At 35.4% G+C, this 15,201-nt stretch overlaps 2 protein-coding genes across 6 annotated transcripts in view; both read left to right on the top strand.

The window, feature by feature from the left end:
- The first annotated feature begins 71 nt into the window (after nt 1-71).
- LOC147502111 (tubulin beta-1 chain-like) lies at nt 72-14,541 on the top strand. Of its 5 annotated transcripts, XM_086607067.1 has the most exons (14): nt 72-198; nt 675-803; nt 2,066-2,131; nt 2,208-2,301; nt 8,737-8,835; nt 8,929-8,987; nt 9,177-9,210; nt 9,504-9,611; nt 10,288-10,548; nt 11,059-11,161; nt 11,736-11,824; nt 12,053-12,133; nt 13,401-13,672; nt 13,764-14,227. In XM_086607067.1, the coding sequence occupies exons 9-14, from the start codon at nt 10,472-10,474 to the stop codon at nt 14,156-14,158; spliced, it is 1,017 nt and encodes a 338-aa protein (XP_086463193.1). In that variant the 5' UTR covers nt 72-198; nt 675-803; nt 2,066-2,131; nt 2,208-2,301; nt 8,737-8,835; nt 8,929-8,987; nt 9,177-9,210; nt 9,504-9,611; nt 10,288-10,471; the 3' UTR covers nt 14,159-14,227. The 5 variants fall into 5 exon arrangements, with proteins under 5 accessions (XP_086463193.1, XP_086463196.1, XP_086463197.1 ...); XM_086607070.1 differs by lacking the exons at nt 72-198; nt 675-803; nt 2,066-2,131 and having other exon boundaries at nt 2,286-2,301; nt 11,080-11,161; XM_086607071.1 differs by lacking the exons at nt 72-198; nt 675-803; nt 2,066-2,131; nt 2,208-2,301 and adding an exon at nt 14,399-14,541 and having other exon boundaries at nt 8,731-8,835; nt 13,764-14,126.
- LOC147502110 (1-phosphatidylinositol-3-phosphate 5-kinase FAB1A-like) overlaps nt 4,143-15,201 on the top strand; it is a 35,979-nt gene continuing 24,920 nt past the window's right edge. Inside the window, exons 1-8 of the mRNA XM_086604449.1 lie at nt 4,143-4,241; nt 4,301-4,356; nt 4,937-4,942; nt 5,026-5,136; nt 5,527-5,680; nt 5,883-6,227; nt 6,715-6,960; nt 7,051-7,382. Of these exons, the coding sequence (XP_086460575.1) occupies nt 4,143-4,241; nt 4,301-4,356; nt 4,937-4,942; nt 5,026-5,136; nt 5,527-5,680; nt 5,883-6,227; nt 6,715-6,960; nt 7,051-7,382 (1,349 nt within the window). The remainder of the gene's footprint in view (nt 4,242-4,300; nt 4,357-4,936; nt 4,943-5,025; nt 5,137-5,526; nt 5,681-5,882; nt 6,228-6,714; nt 6,961-7,050; nt 7,383-15,201) is intronic.

Raw genomic sequence — 15,201 nt, 5'->3', positions numbered from 1 at the left:
AGAGGTTCTAGAGTACGCAGGTTTCTGGCACAAGTATTTTTTTTGAAATTTAATTAAAAAGGGTGAAAACGTAATTTACAATGTAGATTAGAGAAAAACCAACCCGTTCAACTGCTTTTTATTCTCGTTTCTCTCTCTCTCTCTCGCACAAACAAAAATATGCAAAACTTCATTCTCCGCAGCCGCAATCAAATAAAGGTATTTAACTAATTCTCATTATTAACTGTCAAGTTTTTAGTAACAAACATCCAACGAAGAGCACCAGTGTACATGACATTTACTTGTGGTCCAAGCTAGTAATGTAGAAACCAAAAGAAACTGATCAAATACTCATTCTGCCTGATACTATTATCCTGAAAAAATATGCTTAGCTAATATTACCATGTGTTCGCTGAATCACTAACATTTTTAAGAAGCCTCCCAACATGCTTTGCTCCTGTGTCCTATGATCCTATCACAGTATTATGTCAATATTATTCAACTTGAGAAATACCTATATCTAATTGCTTATGCCTTTTGAGAGCTTATTCCACAACGTGCACTCATTTGTTTTTTAAATCCAAGTATAATGTTGGTCTTGTATTTGGACCTTTTGTGAAAAATCTTGAACAAGTTCTCATTAGAGTCACCACATGATCTGAATATGTCCAATGATATTCTTTTGCTTGAATCAGGTAGAAGATGAATTGCCAATCAAAATAAAAAAGTAGAGAGGACTCGCCTGCCAGAGAAATCTATGAGAAGCTTCTTGAGGCTGTAAAACCTTGAAGACCACACATTTTCTACGGCTGTAGTGTGTTCAGGTATACTTGTTTTGACCCAAGCTCTTTTACATTTTGTAGTTGGTACATTTTCACTTCCAAAAACGTCTACAACATAACTGAAGATGGCAGTTCTGAATCTTGTTCTGAAAAATGAAAGTTTACCCTGGATTTTATGTATTTACTTATAATTGAAAAAAATAATAAGAGAATCCCAACTTATAATTGTTATTGTAGTTCAGTAGTTGTAGTTGTTGATAGGGTAAGGACAATCCCAACTTGGTGCCTTTGATCATTTGAGTAGACTAAGTTTGTCCTCGGCTAGTAAATTGAAACAACCTGCATGCTCTTCTCTACTTCATGAGTTGGCTCCCCCCCCCTCCCCCCCGCACCTTTTCTTCTTCTTTCGTGACATACACAAGAGAAATCAATATTCACTACACCATAACAGCTTTTTTGTGACATGGGCTTTTCCCAATTTGTGACACCAAATAGGCGTCAGAAAAGTTGTGACGTCAAATTGCCGTCAGTATTGTTGTTTGGCATCACAATAAATCAATAAATTAGTTTTACTTTATTTATGAAATTTGTTTAAAATATAGTGATGGCAAAGATGCATCACTTTAATACAGATCCATAGTCATGTGTTTGGCAGGTGCGACAGTATGAGGCGTCAACTTCCGATCTTTGCGATTTCTTCTCGACTATTTTTCTTCTAAACTCAGAAACCCCTTCCCGCTCAAAACTCTTCTCCACTTTTCTCAATCTATTTGAATTCCACTCTCTTTTTCATTCATCTTCCCCAAATTTCGATGAAAGTGAACTAAATGAAGTAGTTTGTTCATCTCAAATTCTTCATCTTAAACCAAGTTACCATCTTTCTGATCTTTTAAGGCCAGTTTCTATAAAGATTAGTATTTTTTTTTTCGATTTTGGTTTTTGGGTTTGCAATTCTTGATTTCGTTTCTAGGGCTTTTAATTTTCTTGGTGAATGAGTTTGTTTATAATAGTTGGTTATGATAATGGTAAGAATGGTTTTTCTTTTGAGTTTGTAGTATGTTATGTTTTTACCTTTTAAACGTGTTATCAATCAATTAGATGGAGGAGTTTAATTATGAGCTGAATAAAAGTACAAGCTTTGTTATACCCATAGTTAAGCATCTAAAGCACTCTCCTCTAAGATATTAAGTCAAATACTTTTATATGTTTGTTGGTTTTGACTTTTGACATACACAAAATGGAATACTCTAAGGTGTGTGCTTGTTTATTTTAACTTTTGTTTGTTATTTTATTTTTTTTCCCAGTTTCCCCACACATAAGATGCCGTACAGATTTGGTGTTTTTAAAGTGGTGGCTTGAGAGTCGACAAGGTAGATATTGTTCATGCGTTTTATCCATTTTTTTGCGTACTTTTTTCTTTAGTCAGCATTTCTTAGTTAATTGAAGATGAGTTTCAAATGCAAGAAAAGTACAAACTTCTTACACTTAACTTGGAGCTTTAGGTTTCGACATTGATTGTGCTCCCAGTGCTTGACTTCAGGTACATATTTCTTCAATCATAGTGCCTACCATTTATTATTATTATTTTTATTTATTCATTTATTTTTTCCTATTTCTAATTGTTGTTGGTGCATAACTTAGAGCGTTTCCTTTATGGTTCTTGGAGGATATACTATATTGGCCATACTTGATCAAATGTGTGCTTTTTTGGCTTCTTTGCTTGACTGTGAAGTAGAAATATATTAAGGCTCTGTTTGGCAGTGTGATAGAGAGTCCATATTCAGAAATTGGTGATGTGGCAGTCATGTTTATCTTGTATAGGTGTTTGGTTTGTCTAAAATATAATTACTTTAGTAAGCCCCTTGAATTGCGGGAACACAAAAGTGTGGATAAGCAAATTCAAAGGAAAAGCCCAGATTCGCTAAAACGTGTTTTCTATCCATGAGAGAGAAAAAAAAAAATAATAATAAAAACACGTAAAAAATGCTCTCCGTATCTATTTCTCTTCCTCCCTCTCTCTCTCTCTCTCATTCATGAGAATCCTAGTAATTGAACCATAAACCTTATGTATTTTCTCTCTCTCTGCCTTTTTTATTTTTTCACATTAAAACCTTTTTTTTTCCTCCAAAAAGTGGTGTTTAAATCTTCACATTATTCATCAAATTGGGATTTTCCTTTTTTTGGGGATGTTTTTGGTATAAATTAATTGGGGGCTTATGTATTCAATATTTAATTAGAGTTTTTTTTTTCTTTTATTTGTTTATGAGTTTTTATTTGTTTTTAAGTTTTTATTTGCAAATTTTGTATATGATTTTTTTTTTTAGTTTTTCTTTTGTATGATATAAAAAATGAGTGTATAGGTGTGAATGTCAACCAAACAGTAGCCAAGTAAAACATGTGATAGGATAAGAGGCAGACACACAAATACTTCATCTCATGACTTGTATCACCTAATCATAGTTAAGTAATACAATATCTCTTTCAGCCAAACAGAGCCTAAGGCTAACCTCCTCAATAGGAAATTGAACTGTTTGTTTCTTAGTTTCTATTAGTTGGCTAGTTTGTTCAGTTTTTGGTATGGCCTGAACTATTTTGAAGAATTCGCATGTTGATTAATATGCTATTTTTGGCTTAGACAGTTTATCTGTGGTTATTTTGTGGCTTGTATATATGGACCTTTTGTTCATGGATATTTAAAGTAATGAATGAACACTTTTTGTTTATATATATGTGTGTACGCTCCTTACCATTGATCGTTCATATGTATTGCATGTGGTTGCTTTTTGCAGGTTTAGAGTTGAGTATACTAACCCTTTTTTAACTCTGCCAATGCAACTATTCAAGAATTTGCATTGCCGGTCTCAAGCCCGGATAAAGGAGAGAGAAAGGTGACTACTTCATAAAGACTTGTATATCAAAGGTATGGCACCTTATAGTGAATTCAACTAATTTATATGCTTGCAGTACATGTAACATTTATAGAACTCATTGTCTGTTTTCACTTTTCAGGTTGTTTCAACAGGTCCTACTCCAGAGTGGGATGAGGGCATTGCATGGGCACTAGATAGTCCTCCAAAAGGTAAATAGATTCTGATATCTTTATACATGCCGCAGACTTGTATATCAAAGCTCATTCAGGAAAGTAACAATCTAGATGATACAGACTATTTTGTATATAGTCTGTGGCAGTAGAGCGTTGTCTGAAAACATACAAACTATTTTGTATGTAGTGCGCTATGTCACCTGAATGTTTTGAATGGCAAGTAGCTAGGAATGACAGGTCTGCTATTGTTTTCTTGTTGGCAGTCTGGAGTGGAGGTTGCAAATTCGCTGACTTGCTCATGAGAGTCCTCTTGTAATGTGGGGGTGGGTTAAAGGGACATGGCATTTCATCTAGTAGATGACCTGCTGATCTTAGCTAAAGTTGTTGCAAGGTTGGTTCTACGCTTGCTTCCTTTTGCATTAGACATTAAGATTTCAGTTTGTCTCAAGTAGTGAACCAATGTTGAAAGAACTGATTTAGATTTTGAATCTTGCAGTGCTTCTTTGATACTGCGACTCATGTTTCTTCTGGTTTGTTGCAACTGTGTGGAGGGTGTGTACACACCTTGATATGTTATGGGCCATGACCAACTAGATGCTAGGCCTGGTGAATATAGCAGCTTAAGTCTTTTGATCTCTATCCCTTTAGAAACAGATAATGATAAGTTGAGGAGTTATCATATTATCAAGCAAAAAAGAAAAGAATATTAGTTTTGGAAAATAAAGTTAGAACTAGAACTGAAGGACAAAATAAGAGAATTTCTCTTATAGCTTACGCCTCAATCAGGTAATCTTTTCTCTCTTCTTAAATTGCATATTGACAAACTCCTATCTCTTAGTTTATAGCAATTGAAAGATTGAATACATGGAATTTTAATATGATGGTGATGAATTTTAATATGAAGGCGATGATTCATGTTGCAAGTGTTGATTGGGTAGAAATTTCCAGCACACAATTGGAGGATCTGCCACTAGATTAATTACTTGGTAAGAGTTGTCTTCACCTAGTTTTTCCTTATTCATATAGAGAAGCACCCAAAATACACTTGATTAGATATATTAATTGTTTTCACCCAATTTTGATTATCAGTTGAACATTTGAAGTTTCTTTTGAAAATTTTCTGATGTATTAGATTGGGGTAAGGAATTAAACCCAATCTCTCGACTGATTTTCTGCCCAAGTTATTAAGGGTACATTTTACCTCTTGTATTTTCTCAACAGGTATTACAGGGATCCAAGGACACACGAGTATCATTGGCTTGGGGCAGTGCATGTGAAGGATGTAGCTAACGCCCAAGTGCTTCTCTTTGAGACTCCATCAGCTTCAGGGAGGTATCTCTGCACCAATAAATATTACATCCACTCCACTCACTCCCATTATAATCAGATTTGGTATTATGATTTGAGAATCAAGAAGGAAGTCTCCTCTTTCAGGGTGATGTTATGAGAACTACTCTATTTTGATAATATTTATTAGTTAGTGAAGTGGTTTTTATTCTGTTCCTGCTCCCAGGAGAGACTTACGTTAGGGTCATTCCGGCATTATATCAAGTTGTCTACGTTTTATCAACCTTACTGAAAATTTTCTTTATTTGATTTATGTCCGTTGCTTATCTAAATGTGAATCTGCTGAAACAATGATATGAAAATATATTGTTAAGTGGTTTTCATATTTGCTGTTTTTCTTCATCTGATGAACCTTTTGATCTCTTGCTTCTTTAGTATTGTGGTGAAAGGAGTTGTCTGTAAGAAGAATGTGGCCCATCGACGAATGACCTCAAAAATAGAAAAACGCTGTTTCCTAGTTCTTGGTGGAGCTCTTGAATATCAGCGGGTCACTAATCACCTATCAAGTTTTGATACTCTGTTGCAGCAGGTTTTTCTCATTATCTTTTACTTCCCTTTTTCTTTTTCCTGATTAAAAGTGCTATTAGGTTTAAAGAAAAGACCCTATGGTGCTTCCGCTGAATTTTGTTTTTCTTGTTTTATTAATTATTGCAACATCCTCACTGAATCATCTAATAAGTTGTGTTGTTTCATACTTTTTGGGCTCTCAAGGTTTTTACATCTTTATTCAGGAAATGGACCACTTGAAAATGGCTGTTGCAAAGATTGACGCTCATCACCCTAATGTCCTCTTGGTAGAAAAATCAGTTTCGCGTTTTGCCCAAGACTACCTCCTTGCAAAAGATATATCACTCGTTCTTAATATTAAGAGGCCTCTTTTAGAGAGAATTGTGTGGTGCACAGGTGCACAGATTGTTCCTTCTATTCATCATCTCTCATCTCAGAAGCTAGGGTATTGTGACACATTCCATGTGGAAAAGTTTCTTGAAGAGCATGGCACTGCGGGCCAGGCTGGGAAGAAATTGGTGACGACACTGATGTTTTTTGAGGGTTGCCCGAAGCCATTGGGTTGTACTGTAAGTACGCAATACGCTTTCATTTTTTTATGTGGCAGTTGAGTGTACATCATGCAGAATACGTATATGTCTTGACATGGCATGGCTGTAAGTTATAAGAATACCGCACAACTAGCAGGAATCTCCTCTTCTCCATTAGGTCTGATTTAATAGGAGATCATTGATTCGATTAGCCTCTTCTCAATTTTATAGAAGTGATTGAGTTTTGTTGCGAAAGCTTGAAAAGATTTCTGTAGATCAAATGAATATGGTTATAACCAAAAAGCATTTAGGCTCAATTCAGTTAGTCCCAACTGCTTGCTCATGCTGGCTTGCAGAGTTGCAGTATATTTATGTTTTGAGTTATGATAACTGATAAGGTTGACCGATATTTAGCTAGCAATTTGGTACTAAAAGTTTCCTATTCAATGTATCTACAGAGCAGTGATATAAAGATAGCAATTATAAAGAAACTAACTTAGGGTGGCTTGTCTCACATTTGTTACAGATACTGCTCAAGGGTGCTAGTGGGGATGAGTTGAAGAAAGTGAAGCATGTCCTCCAAGATGGAGTATTTGCAGCTTATCATTTGGCTTTGGAAACATCTTTTCTTGTTGATGAGGGCGCTTCTCTCCCAGAACTCCCACTGAAATCTCCTATAACGGTTGCACTGCCAGATAAACCATCTAATATTGCCAGGTCGATTTCTACAATACCTTTGGGCCAGTTTTTAGGAGACCATTTATTTGATCAAGTACATACTTTAAGCTTCTGTTAATTTTTCTGTATATTTCTTTAAACAGAAATCGTCCCAATTCTGAGACTGTAAGCTTTCTTTTTTCAGAGTTATCGCTGCCGTTCTTGTGAGATGCCGTCCGAAGTACATGTTCATTGTTATACTCATCGACAAGGGAGTCTTACAATTTCTGTTAAGAAGTTTCCAGAGTTTCTCTTACCAGGTGAAAGAGAAGGCAAGATCTGGATGTGGCACAGGTGTTTACGGTGTCCTCGGGTCAATGGTTTTCCACCAGCTACTCAAAGGATAGTGATGTCTGATGCTGCTTGGGGTTTATCTTTCGGGAAATTTTTGGAGCTCAGTTATTCAAACCATGCTGCTGCTAGCAGGGTGGCTAGCTGTGGTCACTCCTTACATAGAGATTGTCTCCGATTCTATGGGTAAGTTCTAATCAGAATTTTACCAGCCGCATCCTGGAAGTGGATAATGTGTAGATTGTTGATGCATGTTTTGTTTAGTTTGAACAATTAATTTTTTTATTGCAGTAAGTTAAATAAAAAAACTAAATAGTGGGATAAAGAAAATGACATCAACGAGAACTACCCCTTTGATACCTTTCTGGTCATCACAATGCTTTTCCAGGTAAGATATTTAGCTGCACACCTAAAGAATTTTCAAAGACCCTAGACGAATGTGGTCATATAAAAGCCTTAACTACTTAATTTTCTTTCTTCTACTTAATTTCACATAATGGTCATACAAAAGCCTTAACTAGGACTACACGTATCAATTCTTATTTTACTTGCACTTAATGAACTGGTAGAGGTCTACATATGTAACACTACAAGAAAATTGACCTTTTCCTACAGGTGCCCGTTATTGTTTGCCACGGTTATGAACCCTTGGTTATTTGCCCTCGCATTTTGACCGTAGCAAATAGGCTGTACATCGTTGCCTGGCTATAATACTTTTACCCACGGTTTAACTCTTTTTTGGGCCATGGCTGCAGCTACGAGAAAAACCGTCGGGTAAGTTTTTTATTTCTGTAGATTTTTATATCACGCGTTTTGACCATGGGGTTAGGGCTTAACAATACCGTGGAACACTCAACACTTTGCCTTCCCCCAATTAAAAAAAAAAACAAACAAAAAACTACTGGATAGTTCTAAATGATGAGCCGACTATTTTCTCCTTCCCCTGCCACCACCTAGCTTCGTCCCCCACCGCCACTTACCTTTTTATTCTGGCCCCCCCCCTTCCCTTCTTTATCCTTCTCTCGCTCACCTCAACAAGGTAAGTAAAGGAAAAAATTTATTTCAAGCACCGATTTTTTTTTCTAGGGTTTTATTTTAAAATTGGAAGAACTACGTTTTCAATTTTAATTCTTAGAATTTACTAAACTGGAAAGGGGTTAGAAGGCTTTGTTTCTCTTATCCAAACGTGATTCTCCCCATTACAAGTTGAAGGTGACGTACAAGCTTTTATCATGCAATTAAAGATTGGGGATTACTGGATGTGTTGTTGCAGGAAGCAGAATTAAAGGTAACCTACCATGGGGTTTTACTGACTAGGTATCTAGTTCACTGGAATTTCAGATCTGTTTGTTTTGATTCAATTCGAGTAGATGGTGCCATGGGGTTTTGCTTTGTTTGAAGGTAATATCTAATTTCTTAAATTGTTAGTTATATATGTTACTATGACTTGGAGTTTTTCACTTTTTATCCTTTTGTTTGCTTCTGAGATTCATTTGATGTATTATGTTGTATCAAGCTAACATTTTGGTTTGATCGTTAGAATCCTGGAAGTGTTACTCCTGCCGCAAACTCAAGGCTTTAACCTCTCCCTCACGTTCAACGTGGTGCAACAGTTGATATTCCTCTTGATTCTTCAAAGGTGAGATAAATTTCAGGACAGCAAATTACCTTATTAGGATGCCCTATTTAAGCTTTAACCTGAACTCAGCATATGGTACTTGTTTTGAATTAGGATATCAAAAGGAAGGAGAAGGAACTCCAATTCAAGGAGGCTGAATTGAAGAAAAGGGAGTAGGTATCTTCTGCTTTTGCTTTAGATTTGTATAAGCATGTGCATGTCGACATTGGATAACTGTGTGCTACATTAGACTAGGTAGTTGATGCCATACATAGAAGAGTATTAACTTTTCATTTTTTGTGATTGTCTTTGCCTTTAGTTAAAAATTAATCTGTTGGTTGCATTTTTTAAATGGCATTCAGGAACTAAAGCGGAGAGAAGATGCTGTAGCACGAGGTATTTCCATATGAAACATCATTGTTTTAGAGTTTTAGCTTATGCTAATTGGAGTATATTTCAAAGTAGTTATAAATGTGTGCTAATTAGTGTCTGTGTAATTTTGTAGTTTTTGGTGGTTCTTGGTAATTTTCAAAAGCAACCACTATACATATTCTTGTTTGGTTTTTGAGCATGAATTTCATGAAGTGTTTCTTATAGATTTTTATTCTGAATGACCATGACGATTACACGTGTCACTCTTTCGTTGCACAATCTTTGGATTGAAGTTGCTTTTGTTATTCTCTTTTCAGGGGTGCTTTCTGTTTGTGTAAGGTCATTTGCAATCTCACAAAATCTTTGCTACCATTGCCAGAGAAATATCATGGTCTAACTGATATAGATAAGTGGTACCATCAACGGTGAGTCTATAGTTTGGTCTTTCTATATCTATTATATATTACTCCAGAAGCATATGCAAAATGCCAAAAATTGTATGGGAGATAACTAGATATAACAATTTCTTTTGATTAGAAGTATATATGATATGGTTGGGTTCCACAATTCTATCTCAGGGTTTTATTGGTCTATTGCAATTTGTAGGGTGTAGCTCTTTTAACAGTTACTAATACTATGACTTTAATCAAATGGCTTGAAGGGAGTCAAGCTGTTGAGTGTCCCAATCCAGCATTCATTCCTTTAATTTTATTTAGGTATTGGTAAATAAGGCAAGGTGTAGGTAGACAGACTGCATAAATGCTTTTTCAAACCAAAGATCACATCGTCAATAAGTTCATACAACTAATACAACTAATACAAGTTTTACATAGTGATTATTTATGTCAACTGTACCGTTGTTATATGTGAATATTGTAGGGTATGTTACTTTGATTGCTAAATATTGATTAATGAGTTGGAGTTGAGTTTCTTCAAGGGTTTTCGTATTCATTTACTTTACTCTTCTTTTTAAAGATTGTAGCTTTGCCTTTCCAGTTTTTTAATTACTGTGTTTCCTTGTGTGTATAACAGACAATTAGTAAAGTAAGGTTGGTGTTTCGGTGTTTGAATAGCGATCTTCTCTCGTTGTCTGATTTCCAGGTCCATCTCCAAAACTGCTTACTCTCGTCTTCTTTGACTTCCCATCACTGCTGCCTTTTCTCGCAACTCATTCCCTTCTCCTTCGAGACACTCCTCGACTCACCCTACTAGTACTACTACTACTTATGCTCCACAGAATGATGTGGATTGTGAAGGATATGGTTGCAACTTCTGGAGGGTTCAAATGCGCCTGAAGAAGGATACTCCCAGGGACGAGGCTATAAATATCTACGTCAACACCTTCACAGCGGTTCTCGGAAGGTATCATTTCTTTTGAACCTTATTTAGTGCGAATTATCTGAAAATCATTTGCTTGGAATTGGTGACATTGTAGAGAGGTGTTGGGTTTGCACAAAACATTTAAACAAGAGTTAACGTATGTCAAACATAAAATCAAACAATACCACCTGCTAAAAGACTCAAAGATGCAGGTTGGTTCTTTCAAAGTAAATCCACAAATGCTATCCCGTGGGTCTCTCAAAAAAGGAGGTTTTTTCGCAAGGTGATTCAACATAATTGTTGAATCTGGTGAAGGAAGCTTTAGTTGACTGGACTACATGGATATGACCCCCATTTCTAAGAGTCTTTAGTTCCAAGAGTTTGTGTTTTGCACTTGATATGACGTGTCTTGGTAATAGTTGTAGTACATCTGTAAATAAATTCCTCTTTTTTTTTTTTTTGCAATATAAACCCACCATGGCATCATCTCATTTCTCTCATGAAACAATTCTTCTTTCCCAAAACAATCTCTTCATCTAAACTTTGTTCTAGTTTTATTATGAATCGAGGTAGAAGCCGTGGGTGGTTCCCGAATGTTCGTCAAACCTCTCCTTCTTCCAACAGTAATCATGATTCTCCCAATCTTCCTATTCAAGTAAGTTCCTTCTTTTTTTCTCCATTTTTTATATGTTCAATTTGATAAAGTAGTATCGATCTTGTTATGATATTTGAGAGTTAGATCATGTAATATTTGGTTCTGTTAGAATTACTTAATGATTTTTTTTCATCCTAATAGATGATGGGTATTAATTTAATAACTGATTTAGATGTTGGAAGTGTTTGTAATTTATTCACCCGTGACACTACTATTCTAGATAGGACTAACTCACATCCACAAAAACTGAGTCCCTAAGTCATCTTGTAGGCTCACCGGAGACCTTGTTTAAAAAATCCAATCAGATCGAACCTATCCCCTATGTAGAAATGAAGACTCAGCTATCACTTGGCTTATGGTGGGCCTTGATTTTAATGTTGGATTTGTATTTTACTCAGTCACTAAAATTTTCTACGGAAGATAATCTGACTGTTATTTTTGTGCCTTTGATATTATTATATGCTTCTCTGAGTTGTTAGAAGTTTACTTGTGTAGGAGAATTAGTGGATCAGTAGGTTTGCTAGATGAAATCTTATCTTTTTATTGATGTCTTATTTAGCTTATTTGGTTTTAGGCGGATGTTGTCAGATCTTTCAATGATGTGGATGGATCACAATGGAAACATTCTCTTTTTGGTAATCCAAATGATCCTGAAACTTTCAGGTGTGTGTTATCTGATTTATCTCTATTGATTTTTGACATTACAAATCAACCTTATTAGCAATTACTGTGGAATTGGTGGTATCCTAGTCAAATTCACAACCCAGTAACGAATTTAATCTATCATTCTTGCTTAGGGCACTCTGTACCAACTACCAACCTTTTATGTGGTACATACGCGATACAACTCTCTACTGTCTAATTACTTTATGACGTTTGGTGAAAGTGTAGGTTCTGGGAGCAGCCATTAATGTATATGCAAATAGGCACAAAGAACGTCCTGACCAGCGATATGCTAACTAGCAGCCACAGGTAATGATGTTTTCTTTTAATACCATAATTCTTCTTGGTAGCTTGCTGTAAATTTAGGAAATAATGAATCTTGTATGAGATGGAACATTGGTTGGTTACTTATTCAGTATTTGATGGCCCGTCTTAATGTGTCTTGCATGGAGATGGGTTGAAGTAAATCCTTCTTTATCTCCTCATCATCAAGATCATGTACAGAATTCGGATTGCCCCAGAGTTTTTTACCAACTCAAACGTTTCTTTTTTAGATTGATAGCCTAAGTGTCTAACACAAGCACGATTTTCTTATTTCCATTTCAAAATCCTTTCTTTACAAATTTTTTCTAGGAATAATGAAGATTAAAATAGATAGATAAAAATAACAGAAAAAAAATGAAAATAGAAAATAGAAAATGAAAATAGTACCACTTCTGGGTCTGTGAAAATTCATTCGCGTGTGTCATGTACTTATGGGATTCACACACAAATGAGTCAATTGCTGTGTGGGGAGATGAATCATCTACTACGAATATACCAAGTCATAATCTTTTAGTTTTAATGTGTAGCATAGACCCTAATTCTACAGCTAACTAGCCTATAATATCGAAACTGTTAAGAAAAAGGGACGGTTGTATTGTAACGTCATAGTGAGGTCGCACACCTTCATCAACATGTGCAATTTATTTTACAGGACACATGTTTTCTGCTTGGTACTGGTTAGAAATTGCCGAGGGTGATCTCTATGCATTTTCACCAAATCAGTCCTTCATGTAGGCCATGACATCACAGCCGAATCTATAATCACCCATCAATGTTCTTGTTCAAGGCTTAAGTAGATTAAAATAAATGCCACCATGACATTTCATAGGGATTTGAAGAATGGTTGTGATTTGTGAACTATAGCTTTAACTGATAGTACTGTGGATCTACCAATAAGAAAATAGAAAAAATTATGGTAGCTCTACACTTAAATTTTTATTTTTATTCGGTTAACATCATGATACGTTGTAGAACCTCCTTAACATCTCGGCCCAAACGGCACCACCGATCTCCTTTATCTAGGAAAGAACACACAGGAGAAATTTAAGCTCTATTTGAAGCTGTTTTTAGAAGGTGTATTTTTACGGTAATATGTATAACATTCTTCCAATCCTTAAAATTTTCTTCCAGTATGTTTCACTATACTTTCTCCCGAGTCCCACACTATGTCTAGATGGTGGGGATTATAGTTACTACAATTGTAGCGTGATGTCTGGTATTTGATCTTTACTATTTCATTTCGCATTTTTAGGTGCAAGGGGTTCCATACTATCTCATTGGGAGGAGGGACTGGATATGGAATGGGGACATTATTGATATCGAAAATTAGAGAAGAGTATCCTGATAGAATGATGCTTACTTTTTCAGTATTTCCTTTTCTGAAAGTGTCTGATATTGTTGTTGAACCTTATAATGCGACGTCTGTTCATCAGTTGGTTGAGAATGTTGATGAGTGTATGGTTCTTGATAATGAGGCACTTTATGATATTTTTTTGAGGACTTTGAAACTCACTACTCCTAGCTGTAAGCATTTTTTTAAAACTTGTTCTGTTTTGTTTATTTAGTAGTTTTAAAGGTTAGAAATTTATTCTTGGTTCGATTTGTTTATTTACAGTTGGAGATTTGAACCATTTGATATCTGCTACTATGTCTGGTGTGACGTGTTGTTTGAGGTTTCCTGGACAATTGAACTCTGATTTAAGGAAGATTGTTGTTAATCTGATCATGTTTCCGCGTCTTCACTTTTTTAAGGTGGGTTTTGCTCCACTTACTTCACGTGGTTCTCAGCATAGGGCTTTGATTGTGCTGGAGCTTACTCAACAAATGTGGGATGTGAAGAACATGATGTGTGCTGTTGATCCACGACATGGGAGGTACTTGACTGCATCTGCAATGTTCCGTGGGAAAAAGAGTACTAAGGAAGTTGATGAACAGATGATTAATGTGCAGAACAAGAACTCGTTTTACTTTGGGAAATGTAAGTACTTAGTCTTGCAAGTGACTTCATAATTTTGAAATTAAGGGATGTAATAAATACTATATCTTCTTGAATGGAATTGATGGTGTACTTTTGTATTCTATAGAGTGGACTGTGTTTTGAATGAGTTCTTTTATAGGGTGCAAAACTGTAAGGTGTATATATAGCAAACAATTATTATTATTATTTTTTATTTCTAAAATATATTTAGTGACGCCAAAATCACATTTTTTTACTGCACTAATCTTTCTTTATTAATTTGTGAATTCCAGGACTATCTTGAGTAAGATGATACAGAAGCTGAACTCGCTTAGTGTAGATCTTTTACCTTCACATGTTAATTAGTTAAATGCGCGGGGAATGCGTCTGTATATGATTTAATTTAATAAGAAATAAAATTTATCCATTTGAATCATGCTTTATAAATGGATTTTGGTATATTATGTTCTTTATATTTTTTATATCATGTACATCTAATAGTGGCATAGATTGCAGCTGCGTGTAGCACTGCAGTCTTTCGTGTAGTTTCTATATGTAATAGTCTAATAGAACAATGTTATCTTCTTTTATGTAATCTATGGAGGTTGACTTATTTGAGTACATGAAGGTACCACACTCGATAGATTGTATGGCAAGCTCTTATGGTTTCTTTGCTTTTGTTGGATTTATTGGAAACTGATTGGATTTGGTTGAGAATGCATTATGACAGGTTTCACACGTAAAAGTGTTAAAAATACAAAGGAGGCTATGTCAAAATTAATTTTAAATGAAATGATTTGTGTTGAGATGTAGTATTCGTTTTAATATGATTTGTATCGAAATACTTTCCAATTGGGGCTTATTCTATTCAGTGAGAAGTCTTTACTTTCCATTGATTCTTCCTTCCTCATAAAATTCTCATCCAATTATAACCTAGTATGAGTTAACAAGTGAATGGGCCGAGTCATCATCAATGAATTAGCATTATGTTATGTTCTTATAAGGTGTCTAATAGAAAGATTCACTAAGTAATTCCTTACCAATAGAAGTTTGGAAGGTGGATCTTGCCTTCTCATTGCATCTGAACCAAAGATGA

The sequence above is a fragment of the Coptis chinensis genome, chromosome 4, assembly GCF_015680905.1.
Source record: "Coptis chinensis isolate HL-2020 chromosome 4, ASM1568090v1, whole genome shotgun sequence".
Classification (NCBI taxonomy): Eukaryota; Viridiplantae; Streptophyta; class Magnoliopsida; order Ranunculales; family Ranunculaceae; genus Coptis; species Coptis chinensis.
Note: the sequence above shows the minus strand (reverse complement) of the source record. Positions and strands in the feature narration are given on the sequence as shown.

Bases quoted from the DNA above. Each gene is read 5' to 3' on its own strand.
- LOC147502111 (XM_086607067.1), top strand. From the start codon at position 10,472: ATGCGCCTGAAGAAGGATACTCCCAGGGACGAGGCTATAAATATCTAC. The intron at 10,549-11,058 runs GTATCATTTCTT...ACTTTGTTCTAG, and splicing joins TTCACAGCGGTTCTCGGAAG to TTTTATTATGAATCGAGGTA. The intron at 13,673-13,763 runs GTAAGCATTTTT...GTTTATTTACAG, and splicing joins GAAACTCACTACTCCTAGCT to TTGGAGATTTGAACCATTTG.